At 43.9% G+C, this 21,126-nt stretch overlaps 1 protein-coding gene across 1 annotated transcript in view; it reads left to right on the top strand.

Annotated features, from left to right (window-relative positions):
* LOC306746874 (signal-induced proliferation-associated 1-like protein 2) overlaps positions 1-21,126 on the top strand; it is a gene marked incomplete at its 5' end in the record, with an annotated part of 47,912 nt that overhangs the window by 5,875 nt on the left and 20,911 nt on the right. Inside the window, 7 exons of the mRNA XM_079229854.1 lie at positions 225-413; positions 5,167-5,341; positions 5,555-5,658; positions 7,375-7,532; positions 8,110-8,686; positions 14,132-14,406; positions 20,106-20,360. Coding sequence (XP_079085980.1) covers positions 225-413; positions 5,167-5,341; positions 5,555-5,658; positions 7,375-7,532; positions 8,110-8,686; positions 14,132-14,406; positions 20,106-20,360 — 1,733 coding nt within the window. The remainder of the gene's footprint in view (positions 1-224; positions 414-5,166; positions 5,342-5,554; positions 5,659-7,374; positions 7,533-8,109; positions 8,687-14,131; positions 14,407-20,105; positions 20,361-21,126) is intronic.

Genomic DNA, 21,126 nt, shown 5'->3' with positions numbered 1-21,126 from the left:
AATGGAGCCATTTCCCTGAATAATATGGCACAGCATAAAAGGATATTACTGCTGGCGCACACAGCAGCTAGCATACAAGCCTGTTTTTTTAGTTCCAACATATTTAAATAAAATACAATGGCTCAATGAGATCCAAATGAATAACATCACACGAGGGGACGTAAAGACCTCGTAAGACACTTGGCTTAACTGGATGAAACCTCATCATTTGTCTTTTCTGCCAGCTGACCACACTCCGCGGAGCCATCCTGGAGGACGCCATTCCATCCACTGCAAGACACGGGACGGCCCGCGGCCTGCCGCTGAAAGAAGTGCTCGAATACGTCATCCCCGAGATTAATATCCAGTGTCTGAGGCTGGCCCTCAACTCCCCCAAGGTCCCGGAGCAGCTACTCAAACTAGACGAGCAGGGGGTGAGTACACCGAGATGTCCTCCGTGCTTTGAGTGCCACCACAGACTCGTGCTGATGATGATTAAGAGGCACTGGAGCAATCTGTGCCGAGGAGTCTTGATCAGGGACGTTTGTTGTGAGGGAAATATGTCTATTTGCTTTCCATAGCAGTTGAGTAAACATTACACTTTGCGGCTTTATGGGGCGTTCATTTTTTTATCTGGATAAAACAAACTAGATAAAGCGTGTTTACTAGTTAACTTAAGTGTTGCTTGTAGGTGGATCTTGTTACCTACTGATAGAGCCAGGCTACTTGTTTACCCCCCATTTCCAGTCTTTATGCTAAACTAATCTAACCAGCTGCTGGCCGTATAGCTTCATATTGAATGGGCAGATATGAGTGGTATCAATACTCCACTCTAGCTCTTGGCCAATGAGCACATGTCCCAAGGTGATGCACTAATCCTTTTAAAGAAGGAAAAGCTGTGGCCCATTCTCTCTCCTCCACATGGACTAAAATCTATCTTTATTATGAATAATGTCTTAGGATTAGATTAAGATGGACTGTATTGATGTTATGATATAGATCTTATATTCAAGGTATATCTGTCTCTGACCTTTTGCATCAGCTGTAGAAGGCAACGGGAGGGATTAACTTCAAATAGCAGGAAGCTCTGTCCCATGTGGGCTGCTTATTATAGATGAACACACGCTCCTGCATGGAGCCACAAGACAGCCAATATCACACTTAATTAGAATCAATGTGAATCCCACACTCTCTGTCGCCATCATCGACTACTTTAACACACATTTTCTGCTGATAGACGCGAGCTAAAGTAACTCGCTTCCTGACAACTTACTTCATCTGAGAGCAGGTGATTTGGTATTCTGCTGGCACGGCGGAGGGTGTCATCTTGCATTATCTCTGTTTGAATAAAATGGCTATTAGTGATACGGGCTCTCTCCAGTCACAGGTGTGAGAGATGGATTCATTGTGTGATCTTAAGGCCTTTAATATCTCCTCTAATGAAACTGCAAGATGGAAAGGAGTGTGGGAGGGATTAGCCAGTGCTGTGTTGCTTGTCTTGCTATCAGAGAATTGGCTGCTTATTAGTGTAATTACATTCATTAGCATGAGCCCATCCTTCCATTTGACAGGGGAAAGACTCTTATAATAGAAAGTGTCAGCCATGTCCCTCTTGAATATTAAGATTTTGTTCCACACATAAACAAGAGCAGTGTAGTGTCCTCTCCAAAGCAAGTGAAATGCACTTAAGATGATGACAAACTCTGGGTATCAATTATCGCAAAGTAACTATGTAAGTAAGTGCGCTAGGAAGCGCTTCCTGCCAGATCTCCAGGAGCTGATACAGGAGTTTGTTCACCTGTCATACAAGTCTCGCTGCCTTTTGGTATGAGAGACTGTCTGCAGATAAAGACTTTGATATAAGACCGAAACTGACACACAGGGGAGGGGAAAAATGCAAGAAGGTAATCGCAGAAACTACTTTCAGAGGAGGAGAGCGCAGGCTAAGTGAGGCTCAAAAGCTCCTCCAACTGGCACTCCTCCTCACAGACCTCAAACCAAACGCCCAGTGGAGGCCAGTTATATATTTGGACATCAGTATTTTTGTACACTCCTGTTTTAATCATTAATGTTTTGCTTGCCTTGCAAATGTGTAATACGTCAACCGCCCCGTAATCTTCCTTTTTACCCGAGCCGGACTTTCCCCGCGCTTTCTACTGTGTTTATGTGAGGAAGCCGATATTGGAATACAGGAAGAACTGCAACTCAGAAGAAGAGTGCGTGACCCGGCCTGTTTTTGTTTGTATGAGCGCATGATGTTCTTCCACCGCAAAGCTTTTATCGGGGGATTTTCTTTTTTTGAGTGTGTATGCACACTGCTGAGGAGACGTTAGTCCTCGTGTCGGAGATTGTCTAAAAGGCTTATTTTTCCTGTGAACAGAAAGCACGTCTAGTAAATGAGAGTATCCTGCAGCCAGACAATCTTCACAATAACCTTATGATCAGTTCTGCAGAGAGAAAGTCCCTGAAAGCAGCGCTGTAATGGCCCTGAGTGTAAGAAGAGAACAGAGCGTATGTGAATGTATTTTAGATCACACTGTCAATCACAGTGGATTGACTGTGTGCAGATGGACTGGGAAACGCATTATGCAGTTAATCAGGTTCCTGAGATGTGGTTTTAGCTGGTAGAAATCACCAATGACACATTTTTCTAAGTATGCCATCGGTGTACAATGTGTATCTGCTGTTTTCATCTCGAGGCTAAAATCTAGGGAGATTGTTGTTTATCATTTGCATCGGTTTCAGAATTAGAAATGTAATTTTAAGCTTTAATTTATAATTCCTGATTTAAAAAAAGAAAGAAAAGTGAGGATATGAGCAAGATAAAGGCTTGCCTGCAGGTGTCTGCATGTAACTACACATAGCAGTGTTTAGTGATAGCATAGACGACATCGAAGAGGTCAGGGAAAGTTTACTAATCTTTCTCTCTCAATTATGCTGAACAAATTACCTTCTTACCTCACAGAGACAACCCATTATCCCTGCAGTACTCTGTATCATAACGAGAACAAAGAATTAATGCGTGACACCGCCCAACTGCCAACGCTGCCTGTCAAGTTTACTTACATTAGTCAACAGGTAAAGCCTCTGCGGCGCCATGAATCACTCCTGATGCCCGCAGCGACAGCTCGACTCTGAAGTACAAGTCAGACGAGGACTGTTCCACAAGTTCAATAAAGTAATCTACCACCTGCCGAGGCCGATATTGCATCACCTCTCGCTGATGTAAATCAATCCCCTGTCATGCCTCTGACTAAGGATTAAGTTGGTGAATTTATGCCCTGACCAGAATTTATCCCCCCTTTTTATTCCCCCCCCCCACATCTAAATTCCATGTTTTATATATTGCTGCTGCAGAACTTCCGTCCCAAAATGCAACAGCGATGTTTGTTTAGTGACGCATGAAGATTGTAGCCAGGTTTTGGGAGCCGTGTTTTGGATTTCTTTTGCCGCATCGGGGACACTGCAGTGCAGACAGATGTCACCGGGATGTTGTGTGTTGTGTGAGAGCACCGCTATTTCCCTCAGGTGCGTCTCGGAGCTCTCCAAGGGGAACGCTGTCCTCATTTCTCTCTCCACTCATTAAGTCTCTTTCTATCTTTGCATTTTTAGAGTGTTTTTCTCTCCTTTTTTTTGCGGAAGAGAAGGAGAGGGGCAAACTGTTTTCAGCACCCTCCAGCTCTGGATAGAGGGAGATGAACATTTTGGGGGAAAGTTATCTAAGGAGAGACAATTCTTGCTTTTTAGCAGCTTATGCTCAGATTCTTAGCTAATCACACATCCGTTAAATAGGATAAAGCTTTTTTTTTCCTGTTATGGCTGCATTACCTCATCAGAAGCTGATGCCACCCCAAAAAAAAACACACATCAAAGGTGGTTCTACAATGAGCTTCACCTTGGGCGCATTACTCATATGTATATGTGCCATGATGTGTTTGCACTTTTCAGGCAGAGACAAATTTGCAGCACCAAAGGGCAATGCGATTGTCCTTGCCGACGGCCAGTCTGTTAAGAGGAGCGGGAGGTTAAGTGAGCTCGCATAATGCAGGATGAAAAATAGAAGACCTCATCATTGCACATCAGGCCATTTCCACTGGGCTTGAAGCTATAATAGCTTTTCGTCCACAGGAGCTCTAGTTCAGGGCGCGCTTGCCTGATGGAGGGAAGTCATCATGACAACAGTGTCAAGAGCCGGGAACAGATAACCTGTAAAGGAGGAAAAAAAAGACAATCCTAATTTGTTTCAGTGTATGGATCAATTTGCTGGCTGTCGCATTCGGAGAAACCTTTTCGTCTCGCCGTATTGACACATTTTCCCCGGGTCAAGATCCTGCTGTCCTCAACTATGACTTTAGGTAACAGGTGCCAAACGCAATGGGCCATTCTTCACCTTTTTCATCCCCCTTTTACTGTCTTTCTTGGCCGCCATCAGGGAGATGTAGGCCATGAAAGATTCATGTTGGTTGAGAGGGCTCTCGCCAAGAAGAATCACTCTGGATGTTTTCTTTCTTCCTGCCTCTTCGTGAGACAAGTTCATATCAGACCTGTCATTTCTGGATACGATTAATGCTTGCAGTGAAAAGCTGTGAGTTTTGGCAGGCTTCTGCAGGTCTATGAATACTCCTCTTTGTGAATAAGACATGTATCTTCATTGAGGCGCTCTTTGTAGAACAATGGCTGAATCAAGAGTATTATTATGGGGTGTTTGGAAGTTCAATGTCTCGTATTTTGTTAGTTTAAACACCTAAGTGTTACAAAGGATTGAAATGATTTTGCTGGCAGCTTACAGAGTGTTCTGCCATAAACCAAAGCTATCCTGCTATCTGTCCGCAATTCACTCCCTCGTTGCTCCACAGCTGCTCTTAAGTAGCAGCTATTAGCTGGGCTTGATTTATGCTCTGCTCAGAGCTCCTGAGAGTTCATAGCCTGGCTTCACAAAAGGGGATTTTAGCTCTTTCCTAGAAGGGCTGTGAAGGCCTTCACATTAGCTATGACATGATGGAAAGTGGGCACTCTCGCATGCTCTTGAGTGCATAATGTACAGCATGTACAAGAGTGTGTGTGTGTGTGATGTGCGTGATGCATATCCGCGTCAGGAAGTGATACTTACCCGCTGAGTGTGTGTGTGTGTGTGTGTGTGTGTGTGTGTGTGTGTGTGTGTGTGTGTGTGTGTGTTCCTCGTTCCAGCTAAGTTTCCAGCACAAGGTGGGGGTGCTTTACTGCAAGGCGGGCCAGAGCACAGAAGAGGAGATGTACAACAACGAGAGTGCCGGACCGGCGCTGGAGGAGTTCTTGGATCTGCTCGGTCAGAGGGTGCGCCTCAAAGGCTTCACCAAGTACAGAGCGCAGCTGGATAACAAGAGTAAGTTACATGACGCATCCAACGAAAACATCCACAAATTGCAAACCCACTCATTTCTGCTCCTGCTGAGTGCAGATGTTCTGCTTTGTTTCTTTTCTTTTTTTTCTTTTTGGTGGTGTCATTTTTCTTTTTTAAAGTCTATATATCTTAAGTCTTGATTTCTATTTAATTACATCATCAGCTTATCTAACACGATAGTCGTTTGTGTTCCAGCGGACTCCACAGGCACACACTCTCTCTACACCACCTACAAGGACTATGAGCTGATGTTTCACGTGTCCACCATGCTCCCCTACACCACCAACAACAGACAGCAGGTCAGTAAACTCTGCACTCCACGCTTCCAACCCTCCCCTCCTCCGAGGACCGCCATGTTTACTTTACTGCGTGGTAAGCCGGTGACTAATGGTGGTAATAAGTCCCCTGAGCAGCTTCCTTTTAGGATATCTTCAATCCCGGCTGCTGCCAATCTTCCCCAGAGGCTCATTTTCCCGCAATAATGACCAATCAGTTGAAAGCATGAGCATTGCCATGGTAACGGGTACCCCACAGTAGGATTTTAATCAATGCATCCCAGAGGGGCTGTATCCAAAGTGGTATTAGATGGGCCTCTGTGTCTGTCTGCGCTAACAAGTGGAATTAAGTGGATGTAGGGGTGGACTGGCGAGCGATGGCCTGATAAAGCCGCGATTACAGAGGTTCACCATATTAGTCGCTGCAACGCTTGTATGGAAGTTCTTTTTGAGCCCATGTTAAAACCATGAGGGTACAACCCTGCAGAGATTTTAACAGTGAAGACACTGAGGGAGGTAGTGAGTGAGTCAGGGGCAGGAGCTACAGTGAAGCACGGCAAACACTGAATCCATCATGTGGAAGCAAAATGTCTGATTGGCAGGATTCTTCCTCCTTTATTTTCTCCTCCTCCGATTGTATGTCATGAAGTGGGATAGTTGCATTTAATCCCTGGTGGTAATCGTCTTCAGGCAGAGCTCTCCCCACTTATCTCTTCATCCTTTCCATTTCACCTCTGAACCCTGTAATCCTGCTTGTTTCAGCCTCCTGCTGACCCTCAATGACAACTTTTATACTGGCCACAGAATGAGGTTAACTATCTGCACAATGCAACAATGCAGGAGGTCTGAATTGCTTCTGAAGTCTCCTTCAGCCAAAAAAAAAGCCTTAATTGTGTTAGCAGGATGCATTGCCCTCATCCAAAAAGCCCTTTATCTTGGTCTCAACAGACATTACATTCAATTTGTCATTCCTCATTGCAATGCAATGGGGCTTTATTTCCATTCTCTTGTCGACTCAAATGCTTTAAAAAAATCCACAGGAGATGTTCTTCTGTGTATTTTTCCTCAAAATCCACTCCGTAGTCCAAACTGGCTCAGCAACACCTTAAAATAATACTACGTAACTTTGCAAACTGGTCAATCAAAGCGTCTCTCAGCCAGCTCTGATGAGGGTCCGGCACATATCCGGCTCAGCTCAAGAGACTCTCATGGAATCACTTCAGTTTTTCTGCATTTTCAGGCTGGTTTGGTGGATCTCAAGCTATTCGTGGTTAATTGTTGTGTAATAGTATCACTAAACATGATCTAAAACATAGCAGGGTACGGTAGCACATAATTAGCTATTGTTAGAACCTTTATGCTACGCTAGCAACTGAACTGCTTTTGCTTTTTAAAGATTGTATCTGCATTGTCCCTGGATTACATTTTGTTTTGTCTTGATCTCCTGGTGATGTTGTGGTTCACTTTTACATTATGATCTGTATGCTATAGCTTCGATCCATTTATCTTTTAATGATATTAATGATGTCAGGAAAGGGTCAATTGTCTCGGCTACTTTGTTGAGCAAATCTTTGATAGTCTGGCTTTAACAATACTTTCTTTTCCATTCCAGACTGAATTTTAAATATTGAATGTTTATAAATCGGTGTACTAAATCGGTATACTCTTGAACTGTAAATTCACCCTTTGTGTAACGCCTTTACTCCTTGGATCTGACTCTATTTTCCCTCCTTTTTGTAGTTATTAAGGAAGAGGCATATTGGCAATGATATCGTCACCATCGTATTCCAGGAGCCCGGGGCCCTTCCTTTCACTCCAAAACACATCCGCTCTCATTTCCAACATGTGTTTGTCATCGTCAAAGTCCACAACCCCTGCACTGATAACGTCTGCTACAGGTAACTAGCAAGGCTCTCTCAAAATGATACTCAAAGGAAGAAGAACCCAAACATTAGAACGCCTCACCATGGGGGTAACTAGCAAACTAATATCTTCAAGACAATTTAGGGGAAAAGTGTTTATCGTTTGATGTGCTTTTCATAAATGTCTTCATCCCAAATGGCTCTACGTGAACTTTTAAGAACACTTAATTTGAAAGAATAGTAATAATAGCCTGCTGAGTGCTTTCTGTGGTTTCTGTCATGACTTTATAGTAATGTGCGGGAATCACAGGGCTCTTTTGATCTGTTGGGTGATGATACAGTTATTATCTTCAGAGCCACCTTTAAATTATGACTTGCAACTCTCTCCTCGAGTGTTTCTGAAGTCAAGACAACTCTCGGTAATAACATAGCATTGAACAGAGCAAGAATATTCAAAGCTCCTCACAGTCTTTCCACCAGGAATAATTTCCCTGAAAGCCATATCATTTCAACACTCCTCATTGTACGTACAGTTCAATACCCATTCACTCCTCTTACTTTCTCTTAACTGTCACCTCTGCTTGTGATTTATTGTTTCCATCCTGTCTTCCAGCGTGGCCGTGTCCAGATCTAAAGACGTGCCTCCATTCGGCCCCCCTATTCCCAAGTCTGTGACTTTCCCAAAGTCGGCCGTTTTCAGGGACTTCCTGCTCGCCAAGGTCATCAATGGAGAAAACGCTGCACACAAGTCGGAGAAGTTCCGAGCCATGGCGACTCGTACGCGGCAGGAGTACCTGAAGGACCTGGCCGAGAACTTTGTTAGCACAGCGACTATTGACTCAGCTGTCAAATTCAGCTTCATCACTCTCGGAGCCAAGAAGAAAGAGAAGGTGAAACCCAGGAAGGATGCACATCTGTGGAGCGTGGGGGCCATCACCTGGAGCGTCCGCGCCCGGGACTTCGGCCAGTCGATGGACGTGGACTGCTTGCTCGGTATATCCAATGAGTTTATTGTGCTCATCGAGGAGGAATCAAAAAACGTGGTCTTCAACTGCTCTTGTCGTGACGTCATTGGATGGACCTCAGGGATTATGAGCATTAAGATCTTCTATGAGCGCGGGGAGTGTGTCATGCTGTCTGCACACGACAACTGCGGAGAGGACATCAGGGAGATGGTGCAAAGACTAGAGGTAAGATCCTTAAAGACTCAACTGTCATAATCTCGGTCATTTTCGAGGTAGTAATATCCCCTGGATTAGAGCCTCGGAAAGCAATCTGATCTGTTGACCTGCTGTATGTCCACGTCTTCAGTCTCGCGCCACACTAAGACATTTGAAAACACAGAGGGAGTAAATCATTCTGAGTAAGGGTTTTGTTTTAGTTTGGCATCCAGTTTAGATTTGATATATTGAGCCTATGACAGTAAAAATCAATTACGTCGTCAGAACAGTGTTTAATGGCTCAGACGAGGTGCAGCCCTTGTTCGCAATAATACATGACACCGTTTCCTGTTCAACCTACGGGGAGCACAAAAGGAAAGCATAACAAATAATGACATATACATGCTGGGCTCGTCTTCACCTGTTGCTTAGCTTGGTCACTCTTTTTCAAACGAGATCATCTGCGTTGGTCTTCTCATTGCTCTACATTGCAATATGGCTCACGGCCCAAATTTCGGTTCGTGCTATTGACCTTTTAAATAATAATCAAAATGATGATTTTATGAGAACCGCTTTGTTGAAGTTTTGGTCTCAATAAACTGAAAATGAGTTCACCAAGTGTATGCTGGCCAAAAAGAGACCTATAAGTAACTTCCATGGAACACAGAGTAGCAGTCTGTCATTGGAATTGCCCAGTAAATCTAGTTTGACTGCATTTCGCACATAAGCTCCATGGCATGTGAAGGAAAATGGCTGCCCTTACTTTAAATGGGGCAGTGAGGCATTTTTCTTTGGATAGTTGTGGTAGTTCTGTGGTGAAACAATGCATTCTGCAAATATTGCTCTTACCATTGTAGCTTTACTACTTACCACAATCCTTGTTATTCTATTTTCATCATTATGTCAGCGGAACTGTTGCTTAACCTATATCTATCCTGTCAAGTCTCGCGTGTTGAAACTCCGCGCTGAGCTTCTGGTATTTTCTTTTCTTTCCATGTGTCTTTATTTTTTCTCTTCCCGACTTCCCCCTCATCTGTCTGCCTGGTCCCTCTTTGGGTTGTCCAGAGACGGGAGTGTCACATGAATGTGAAACTGTAAAGTGAAATCAATGGAGTCCAGAGAGGATTATAGACCTCCTGTTGATAGCTTTCTTTGGCTTCATCACACTGGCTCAGCAGAGGTGTACAGTTAAACGTCCAGGTCATACAAGTGCAGATGTTGTCCCGGGCTTGATCGGGATAAACCATTATGAAATATCCCAGCTTTTTCATCATCAAAAAAAAATGAAGCTGGAGCCTCTCCCTGCAGCAGACAGTTCATTTAATAGGAGTGGAAGATTAGCGATGATGTGATTTGGGCTCATTGTTGATTTTGCTGCCGTCTGGGCTCAGGTACAGGAGACTGTAGCTTAAGCGGGACACCAACCCAGTTTTGAAGGGGAGGAGAGGAAACACACCTTTTTCTTTGGGTCTGACAGACTAAGAATAGATAACACTTGGTTGGCCTCACTACTTCACTCCTTTTGAGAGCTATCCAATTTCTCTACCAACCGTACTCTATAGTTCTGCCTTAGCCATCTGCACTCTGTGGCCCTGGTTACATTATTTATTTATTTTTGGAGGGTTTTTCAAATCTCAAAAAAAAAAGAAAAGAAAAAGGGAACACAACACCTGGTTCTTCAGCCTGAACGCTGGCATCCGACGCCTTGTTTCCGCTCCTTGTGTTGCTGCGTAGGCTCGCTTTTCTTGTTCTAGTTTCCATGGTTTGTTTACTGAACCTCTAATCAGGCAAACCTTTGTTTCCTTGAAAAAAAACATTGAGGTTGAATCCCAAAATCCAAAAACCTGAGCTGTGCATGACCTTATTTCTGCCTGCCTGCATGCTCTCCTCCACTTATCCCTTTGGCAACCTCATCAACAGAAATTTCCAACAGACCCCAGTCAGCATATCATTGGTTCAGCCAACAACATGGGAGTAACAATCCATTTCCTGTGGAAAGCACAAGAAAGGGCCTCACTCTTCTGAGGATTTCAATAGAAGATAATTACACCTTTTCTTATTATCACCATTCGCAGTGAAACTAGAACAAGCACAAAGATTTCGCAACCGCACTAAAAAGCCCAAGATCCCAAAGAAGTATTTACCATAATTAATCTTAAAGGACACGGGTGTCATTCAGTGTCTGCGCAACTCATCGTAAGAAAGGACATAGCTGGATATATTAGCATTTGTGATTAGCCAAAGGCCGTCGCTTCCTCATTCACTATGCTAATATTCTCTCAGATTTACTGTCCACTTACCCACGGGATTTGTGAGGGATATTTCCCAGGCAAATCTCAGGATAAGTATTAATAAGTGGGTGGCTATTTAAGTTACTCACGGAGACAGAGGAGGAGGAGCAGCGGTAGGCACATTTTGGGTATGAGCTGACCGTGCATTCGTTGTCCCAAAGGTGTCTGTAATGTCCCAGAGGTTGGCTCGAGTCATGTTTCATCGTGGGGATTTACAGCTGCCGGACCTGTGATGTAATGCGAACCAGAGTGAACAGATTGCCCACTGTAACCGAGGAGCCCAGTGTGGGAGCACAACTAAAAGCTTTGTGATAATAACGGCCCGCTCTGAAGGGTGTTTCTGAGCTGGGTGGCCGCGTGCTCGGCTTTTACGAGACAAGCCATCTTGGCTCGGGAGCCATGTTTATTTTGTTACCTGGTCAAAGAACAGGCAGTCCCCCGCATTGTGTGTTACTTTATGTACTGTGTTCATATAGAAGAGAATCACTGTGTCTGCTATGCACCTCAGTGAACAAACTAGAAGTAGGCAACATATAATGAAGAAAAACGTCACTGGTTGCAGCTTCTCAAATATTTTAATTCAATGCTCTTTAAAAAAAAAATCACATATCAAAGTAAATGGTAAAAGTTTGGGTTTAAGACTGCTGATCTGTAAAATATGATTATGTGGTAACTTATTATGGCCATTTTCACGAATTTGAAACTAATTGAAAATGATCTGCTGATTACTAGATAAAGACAATAAGCGTTTCTTATAGTATAATTGATCAGTTCAGGAGCTGCAACAAATTATAATTTTATGATCAGTTAATTGTTGGCTTGTTCATTCTTTAAAATGTCCAAATATAGCATGGTATCATTACGTTGCTTTCTTTCTCCAATTTACTGTTATACATAACACAGAAAAGCATCACAATCTGAATCAATGTTTTCCATTGCTGAATCAACATTTTAAATGATGAATAGATTGCCATGTGTGGGTTTTTTCAAATTAATTTTCTGTCAATAAACTGATCGATTCATCGGCACCGTTTGAAATGCTTGATTAGTAACTGCTGACACGAATGTCTTGCTCTGGCTACTCTTGCCCCATTAAGCAAAATGGTGCCGTATCCCACTGGAAGCCCCTGTTCTAGATGTAGAATTGATTCACAGATATTCAGCCCAGAGGAAACGGGTAACCCTCGTTTCCCCAATCTGTCCTTTGACGTTCAGTTGGTTGACAAGGTTTTGTCATGTCTGTGAAACATGCCAGAGCTACTTCTGACTGTCAGACCTCTCACGGAGGATCCGCGGCAGCAACTCTACTTGACAACAGATTCCAAGTGGAAACTGTTTCTGTTTCCGCTTTTTGGGTTCCCCACTCGCACCGATGTGTCATCCACGCTGCTAGACTCCATGCCAAAATAACTTAACGGGCTACAAATCCCCACGATGAGATGATGAGTGTCCTGTTAGATTCACCCATTATAGATTTTGGCCATTCGGAGGAGAACCTGGGAACATTCATTTTGTGGATGGACTGAATAATGGGCGTTGATGAAAGCATTTAGAAAGCTATTATTTAGGCGTAATGAATTTCTGACAAAGGGCAGTTTGATTCATGGCCCCTAATACTCAGGCCAATGTCCTCTTCATGCACAGGCCATTTACTTCCAGACTTTGCCCCCAGAGAGCTTTTGGACTTCACTTTTCCCATTTCTTTTGCCCTTGATGTTTTACACGAAGGGATTGTGTAGTCGCCAAAGTGCCCCTCTAGTTTGATGTCTCTTTTAAAAACTAGACCTCCAAGCATTTATGTATTGCTTGTAACTGATTGTCACTCATTTCATCAACAGGATGAGTCCTTCCCTAAGCAAATAAAGTGTTTAAGGTTGCGTCTCACTGTGAGAGTCGTCATGGCTGTTTTGGGTCTCCTCTCACACAGCGGGGTAGGATTTCTGCCAGTGTGAGAATCTGGTGGGGCGATGACAGGCCATAGTCTGAGTCAATGTGTCCCTGAAGCCAGCTGCCACTCTGCAGCAAATGGAGGCAACCACCACTACTGAACCAAGACTAATATGATGGGTAATTAAAGCTCATTGGATGCAGTGTGGGTGTTTTCTTCCTCCAGTGGTTGTTGCAGGAAAACTTGTCCCACTGGGTACCCACACTGCACTGCAGTCTATATTCTATAAGCTCAGTGACTCCATGTCATCAAAGTGAACACAGCTACAGATGCATGTTTTCATCTCGGCTCAGTCTGTTTGGTTGTGTTTTTTTCTTTTTTACTGAAATATTGCTGCCCAAGCAAGAGGGTTGCCTGAACTTCAGTTGAACCTGAATTCCATTAAAGCAGAGGAGGAGAAGCCACCGCTGAGCACAGGGAGCAACTTAATTTGCATTCAAGTGCACGATTGGAAGAGAACCAACTTTAAGTTTCACCCGAGCACTCAACAGGACAAGCAGCGACTGCCCGCCAAGTATCCACGGGTGAAGGCTCCAGTCTTCAGAATAGTGAGGAAAGACGGGTGAAGAGATAATTGTGTGTTCATCAGCTGCCAGTTGATGCAGATTGTGTGTTGGTGGATAAATGTTGTGCTCCGAAGTCCTTTCTACAGAAGTTAGCTGGTGAATAGCCTTAGTTCTATGGACACGTCCGCGTCTCAGGAGCCACGTTGAGCCAAATTTCCCCCATAGCACCCACAAAGCCACTGTAGGCCACAAGACAGACGTGCGTATGTGTGCGTGTGTGTTGTGTGTGTCTGTGTGCTCTGAGGCTAAACCAGTTAGCTCTGTCATGGACCCTCTTATTAACTTCTATTTTGAGAGGTTCTTTGAATTAGCCAAACAAACATGCTCGTGCTCCTCTGCCGAAGGACAGGATGTTTCTCTGCTCTAATAGTATTTTTCTCACACATCTAAGAGGAAATATGCAAATTGTACACCGTTTGAAGGCTGCTGTTGGAATAAAATGTAATAGCTTAGAACGCTCTTATTAAGGGATATTACGATCATGCAACTTATCTCTCTCTGTCCATCTCATGCTTGTTTTCAGTTTCCTCCGTGTGATTGCATCCTTTTCATGTGTTGGACTTTGTGTTTCTTAAGTGCTGCTGTCTTCATGTCTCCTGTTCAGTGCAATCAACACTTCTGTACGTTTTATTGGAGATAACGAACAAAAGCATTTTGATTCCGGTTCCAGATCACCACCAGAGGTTGCGAGACGTCGGAGATGACGCTGCGTCGGAACGCCCTCGGCCAGCTCGGTTTCCACGTCAACTTTGAGGGCATCGTGGCCGACGTGGAGCCCTTCGGCTTCGCCTGGAAGGCGGGGCTGAGGCAGGGCAGCCGGCTGGTGGAGATCTGCAAGGTGGCCGTCGCTACTCTCACCCACGAGCAAATGATTGACCTGCTGCGCACCTCCGTCAGCGTCAAAGTGGTTATAATCCAGCCTCATGAAGACGGCGCGCCCCGGCGGTAACTCCTCCCCTCTTGTTTTCTTATTTCCACTTGAGATCTAACACTTTCTTACAACATAACACACAAAAGCTGCTTCCAAAACAAATGCAGACCTCTTGTCTTTGGCTGCGGTTAGTGAAACAGAGAAACAGGTGCTCCTCAAAAATGTATGAAGTTCTAACAGACGAGGAGTTTTCTTTTTCAAATTTTTCCATGCAGCTGGGGTAAATTAGCTTGACATTTGCTCTCATGTTTGTGTTGATTAGCATACAGAAATGCTTACACACTGTTTTAGTTGCAAAGGGGTATATGTTGTTCTCCGCTGATTTCTCTGGAGGGGACTCTCTTTGTGTTGATGTGGCTTTGTTGCAGCAGAAAGCTCCAGCAGAGCTGTAGAGTCACGCAGACGCGGACGGTCAGCGTTTCCTCCTAATGATAATGAGAGGAGCATTTTGATTAATGGCTCAACTCTCGCCCGCCATTGTCTGACAGCTCACATTTTGCAGATTGCTTTTTTTTTTCTAAACTCGGCCCAATCTTCCATTCAGCAATTCAGATGGTAATGTTTGGCTTTTCAGGGACACATAACTCCATTGCTCCCGTTATAAAGGGGAGAGGCATATTTGGAATGATCTGTTGTCATGAGGAAGAGATGGATGTAATGGATGGAAAATGCTCGTTCTGAAAGCACACCTGCTTGTTTTGTCTGCGAGAGACAGACAGTGAAATTGTATCCGCCACTCTTTCACACTCACATTTTTGACATCTTTGTTTTGGTTGTGCTTCAGACTGACAGATTTGTGTCCCACAGAATGTCTTTTCCTACTTAGTGGCAGATGACCACAGCAAATTGACTTGACGGTGTCGAGAGATTGCATTTCATTTAGCTGATAGACGTTCGATCCCATTTTCTGTTAGCGATGTTACAGGTAATGCTAACGCTGTTTGCTAAAAAGTCAAATTCAAGACCTATAAAACAATCGCAGTGCACATTTGCTCTGTGTGCGTATGCGTTAACCCTGTGCCTTATCTATACAGAAGTGTTGAGGAAGCCTTTTGATAAATCGTTGGCGGACTTTAGATGACATCTTTTTATCGAAGATTAAGTGTAAATGCATTTTTGGGGAAAATGATATTGATGGCAGCCTTGCTGAAGACCCTGCGTTAATATGATATTTATTTATATATATATATAAATATATATATATATCTCATGTCTTTGTTAATGTGTCAAAGACTGCATACTAGGCATGCATTTAGCTGCGTTTCGATTTTTGGTTCTCGCCTAGCAACAGAGGAGTAACATATTTGCTCCCCCAGATGGTGGGCAAAAATGCCCCGTCTGGGAACCAAAACAGCAGCCTCTCTGGCAGAACCGACGTCTAATCCTCTTACGGCGAGCTGTGATGATACATGATGATACAATCATAATCGCAGTTCAGGGAAGCAGAAAGCAAACAAAACAAACCTCTTCTTGTGTGTCAACCAAAGCGTGTCCGGCTCCGTGGAGATGCGGTTACACGATGGAGGATTCTGGAACTTTTTTTGACACAGTGTGTGTGCCAGTGGGAGGCGTCTTGGTTTCAATAAAACGACTGAAAACTGTGAAGGCCCTTTTAGACAGCCAAAAATACTCTCTATGCATTATATCATGTTACATGTCCATGGGTGGTAGGATGCATAATTCAGTGAGCTTGACCCATATATGGGCGTTGCTAACAGATGCATCTGGGAGATTAGTACAGAAGACTATACTGGTCAGAGCTGTTGAGCTGTACTGGGAGATTCCACCATTTTACTGAAACACAGTTTCTCATCGTCGCCCCGTGAGAGCCAAAAGACTCCATCTGGAGTCCTGTGAATTACCCCCCAAGTCTCCAACAAATCTAGAGGTGAGAGGTCGGATGAAGAATCTCGAGAGCTCTCAACTCCTTTCGCTGAGTTGCCAAAGTGTTGCAGTCAACAATAAGTACTCCAGTTTCTCCAGTATTATCTCAGAGGAAAGGAATTCAGCCCCAGTCAGTCCCCTGTGGCCAGAGAGATGAGGGTTAGTCTTGACAACAATGGACGAGAGTCTCATGACCTCCAGACAATGCACCCTGGCTCCACACTGCTACCAAGCCGAGGAGAAATGTTTTCATAAGCACATGTTGCGTCCAGGAAACACGCGTATTCCCCGTTGCTGTGTCGTCTTTATTTTGTGATTCCTCCAGATTCAGTGAGGAGTGATCTGATGAGGGTAATCTGCTGTTGAATGACGAATATTTCTGGAAAAAAGGAACATTAGTTTAGCGCTGTGAAAGCTGTTCATGCCTTAAACGAGTTTCGCATGCTCAGCCTGAAGCCAGCGCAGATATGGCTCTAATATTAGCTGTACCAAGGACTGTATTTATTTACACTAGAGGAAGGATGTGGTTTTAGCCCAGCGCAATACTAGAGGCCTTTCCATCATCACTCTGAAAGGCTTCAAACAAGTTCAACATGTTAGCCTTGGATCAAACTAATGAGAAAAAGATGAGAAAGATTAGCTCTTTGAAACAGGAATGCAATGTACAGAACATGTTTTGGAATATGGTCATCAGAGATCGAAGAGTAAACAAGAGGATCAGTACAACATGCGCTCAAAATGGATGATTAGTACAAGATACACTAACGGAAACAAAAAATAAAGCAACTGTATTTGCCATTCATATGTTTTGTTGGAATATATTGTACATTTAAAATGGTGAGTAACCCGCATTGAAGTGAGTTCAACCTGCACCAGCCGCCTGCACATAATGAGTATTGCCTGTGACATTCAGATAGCCACTTGTGACCTTTCCTTTTGAAGTGTCGTCAGATTTGTCATCACGGATTTTCATCTGGACTGAAGTTAAGCCGGATTTCTCACTTCCCATGCCGACACCCTGCAAAAGAGAGCACCACTAAACCAAAACTCAAAGAGCCTGCATCACAAATTGCTCGTCTTAATCCCTGCACATTCCTCACAGGAGGTGTGCTCTCCTTTAGATCACGTTGCAGAGAAATCAGTTAAAGAGCTTTTTTTTTTTGCCTCTACCTTCTTTTTTTTTGCAATCCTATGCACTTTTCCACACACCTTATTTAATAAACCTCCTGTTCTGCAAAGGGTGTAGGTCACAGTCTCTGTGGCTCTTTGCTGTGACATGGACTCTGACTGTGGGAATGGATTAGCGCGTCCCTTAGTTGCCAGCCATGTCATTAGAGTGACAGCACTCTCACTAAGGTCTTAGGTCCTGTTGTCACACTGATCTATTGTAATTCCTTGAGAGCCAATGGCTGAAAGAGCTGATTGTTTGCCACAAACTAGCCACAGACTCTTTTTATTTATTTTTCATTTCTAATGAGCATTGACCGATTTGTGTTAAGCCAGGCATGCAGTAGCTGTATTTTGAGACTGGAAGTTGGTTTTAATTTGTAGATGTTTTCCTTTTCTCCAAGCTCATGTAGGTCATTGTGGTATAATTTATGACCCTACACATTTACTTGGAGGAGTGAAGGAGGAGTACAGCGGTACTTGCTGGAATCAAGAGGAAGCAGGCAGTAGTCTTCCTCCTCTCCTTATAGCTGGATGTGTCTCCTCCAGCTGTGGTTGAAATGTTGACCAAACACCCGTTTCCTGCTCTTTCTCCACGATTTATACACTGAGTCAGAGTCCGCCCCCCATTATACATTACAAACAAGTAGCCCATTACATATACATCGGGACATTTTTCACCACGAGCTAAGCTCGTAGAGGTGCTGGGAGAGAATATTAGGATCATAAGTGACATTTACCTCGTCAGTTCTTTCTGCTTCTGGTGCAGAGAGCAGGAGACAACGGCCGAGACCTTTCCTGTTGACAGGCTGTTGGCTAGTTTTAGCTTGTTTTCGAGAGTAATGATTTGTGGCAGCCTGGCATGATCTCACACACACACACACACACACACACACACACACACACACACACACACACACACACACACACACACACACACACACACACACACACAGAGTTAATCAAGGCAATGAGTGGGTTAGCAGTCCTGTTTAGAAAAACAATTGACCAACAGTCGAGATCTAACAATCTTTTTTGGATTATTTTTATTCTGACATTAACAAAAAGAGATCGACAGATCTCCGGATTCACATCAAAGTAAAGAAGTAGTGATTATATCTCCATTCTATACAGCAGCTTCACCCAAGACGAATTCCTTATTTCTTACGGACGTGTCTGATATTCTGGTGCCACTCATTACTCTCACTGTCCCACTCATCAAACCAGTGATGCATGCTACGTACATGCAATAAATAATGTAAATTACGGAGGGTGTGGAGCAGTCTACACCTCCAGCATGCCTCTTCCATCATGGATGAGGCCAGCTCGCCGGTGACAAAATGTGGGAAAGATGTTGGACGAGGAGGAAGAGAAAAAAAAAAAAGATCTTTTAGTTAGATCTTCTAACACCCACGGATCCAGGGGGAGGCTGCTGTAAACAGCCACAGCCACCCGTGGCCCAGTTTGATGAAAAGGGTCTCTGAGAGGGATTACTTGCCCCCTCCACCGCAGCCTTTGCAATCAGCCAGCGCACCCTCCTCAAGATCTGCTCTGTGTACATGTATGACCACAGCAAAGCGTACACAGCTTTCCTTCCCCCAGTGGGTCCTGGAAGATGGACTTTGGAGGGGGAAGGCCAGTGTAATGATTAGGGTCATGCTTGATATGCGTTTGGAGAGCTAGCAGAGCACCCGGGCTGTTTAACCCTGACCCATCACCCTGTAAACCCCCGCGTCCCTCCAAACATACACACCAAGCCTCTGCCCAGCCCCGAAGATTAATGTTGCATGAAATGGCATCACCGGCCGTGTCGATCGTAGAGATCTTCAGTTTTGTAAGCAGTAATGGGATAGAGATGGAGATGGAGGGAGGAGAAAGCCTCCTGTGTAGAGCTACTCAGAGAAAACCTATATCTGATTAAGTGGCAAGTGGAGATTTTCCTTTCTATTAAAAACAGAAAAGGCAAAGTGTTTTCTGTGCATCTCCACTCTGATTTGCCCATAAGCCCCTGGTGTGTGTTTATCGTTGGCTCACACATGCACATGGACCTACTATATTTAGACATATGCCTCTGGCTAAATATTTCTGACAGTATTAGTGTGTTTTGGTGTAGTCATGGTAATGGATGAATGAATCCCCTCCCCCTGCCTGGTTTTTACAGAGGACGTCAGGGTCAGTTGTGTTGTACAGTAAAGTACTGCAGCAACTGGAATTGTTCAAGACGTCTGGTAATATAATAGAAAAATGTTATTAAATTCTCAATTTAATGGCGGAAAACGGTAATAAAACATGTATTCTTACGACTAATACTAGTAATTATTGTGACATTGTAATGTGGATTTACTGTCTAATGTGCAATCATCATAATGGCTAATTATGTCATAATAATTAGTCATTTGAGCTTTTAAATCATTCTTATGATTCATTACATCCGCAATAATAATTAAGATATATGCTCACTGCAGAAGTAATAATTGTGGATTGTATAACAATACAGTAAATCCCATTACATTGATATCTCTTCAGACAATATCCCCAAAACAAGACAACTTTCACCAAAACAATCTTTATGGATAAATATCACTACATGTAAGAGGAAAACTGTATATTTTTTGTGCTGAACCGTCCCTTTATTTCCTTCCACATCCTCCTTCTCGCTCAGGGGCTGCTCCGAGCTCTACCGCATACCCATGGTGGAGTACAAGGTCGACAGCGAGGGTACACCCTGCGAGTACAAGACTCCCTTCAGGAGAAACACCACTTGGCATCGGGTGCCCACGGCTGCTGGACCGCCGCTGTCCCGGGGCTCGCCCACGCAGGGCCCTGATCGCCTGCAGTGCCAGCAGATCCTCCAGCAGCACCAGGCAGCCATCCCACGGAGCACCTCCTTTGATCGGAAGTTGCCAGATGGGTCCAGGTAAAGCTAGACTATGAAAGACTATTCATTCACGGAGGGAAAGCGGTGTTGCTCACTGCTTCGTATTGATCCGCACACAATAAAGGAGAACGGCAGGAGCTTAAATATTTCCATCCTCTGCCTGTAGAAGAACACGCGTCTCTTGGGTCAATACGTGATCTTTTTTTTAAACCTGTATTTTCCATAAAAATTGATTTTGACCACTAGCTAACAATCTCAACTTTCATCAGTCGCATCTTATTCAGCAGGAGTTTTTTGAAGCATATTATAAGCATAACACCGATACCAAAAAGTTCACCTTTTGTGAAAGTTACTCAGAAAAATATCCCATCAAGATCAAGTCACAGCAACATTATATAGACAGTGTTGTAGAATAAATGTCACAACACATATTGTCCTTTCCGGGCACTTTTGGAAGTCAAGGTTTCTACTCAAGGTTTTTCAGAGATCTAGAAAGAGCGAAGCTTTCGATCAAATATTGTGATGCTCAAAGGACCCGATCCTTTGAGATGAAATCTTTAAACTCCGAGCCTTTCTCGTTTCGAGAGGAGCCGGTTCTTGTGTTCAGCTATTTGCATACATATAAATGAAGCATTTTAGTCCAATGAATTCATGGCTTCGCTTTCATCTCCCTTCAGATGAAGGCCACACTCAGACTTTGTTCCTGTCCTAGACGGTGTCCCTTTTGGACATCTCCATTGAGCCATGTAAAGCAGTGATTTGTTCATTCTAATGAAACCCCTACAGTCATGATAACCTTTCCAGT

This window comes from Taurulus bubalis, assembly GCF_910589615.1.
Source record: "Taurulus bubalis genome assembly, chromosome: 14".
Lineage (NCBI taxonomy): Eukaryota > Metazoa > Chordata > Actinopteri > Perciformes > Cottidae > Taurulus > Taurulus bubalis.
The sequence above is the reverse complement of the archived record's forward strand: the minus strand, read 5'-3'. Positions and strand labels throughout refer to the sequence as shown.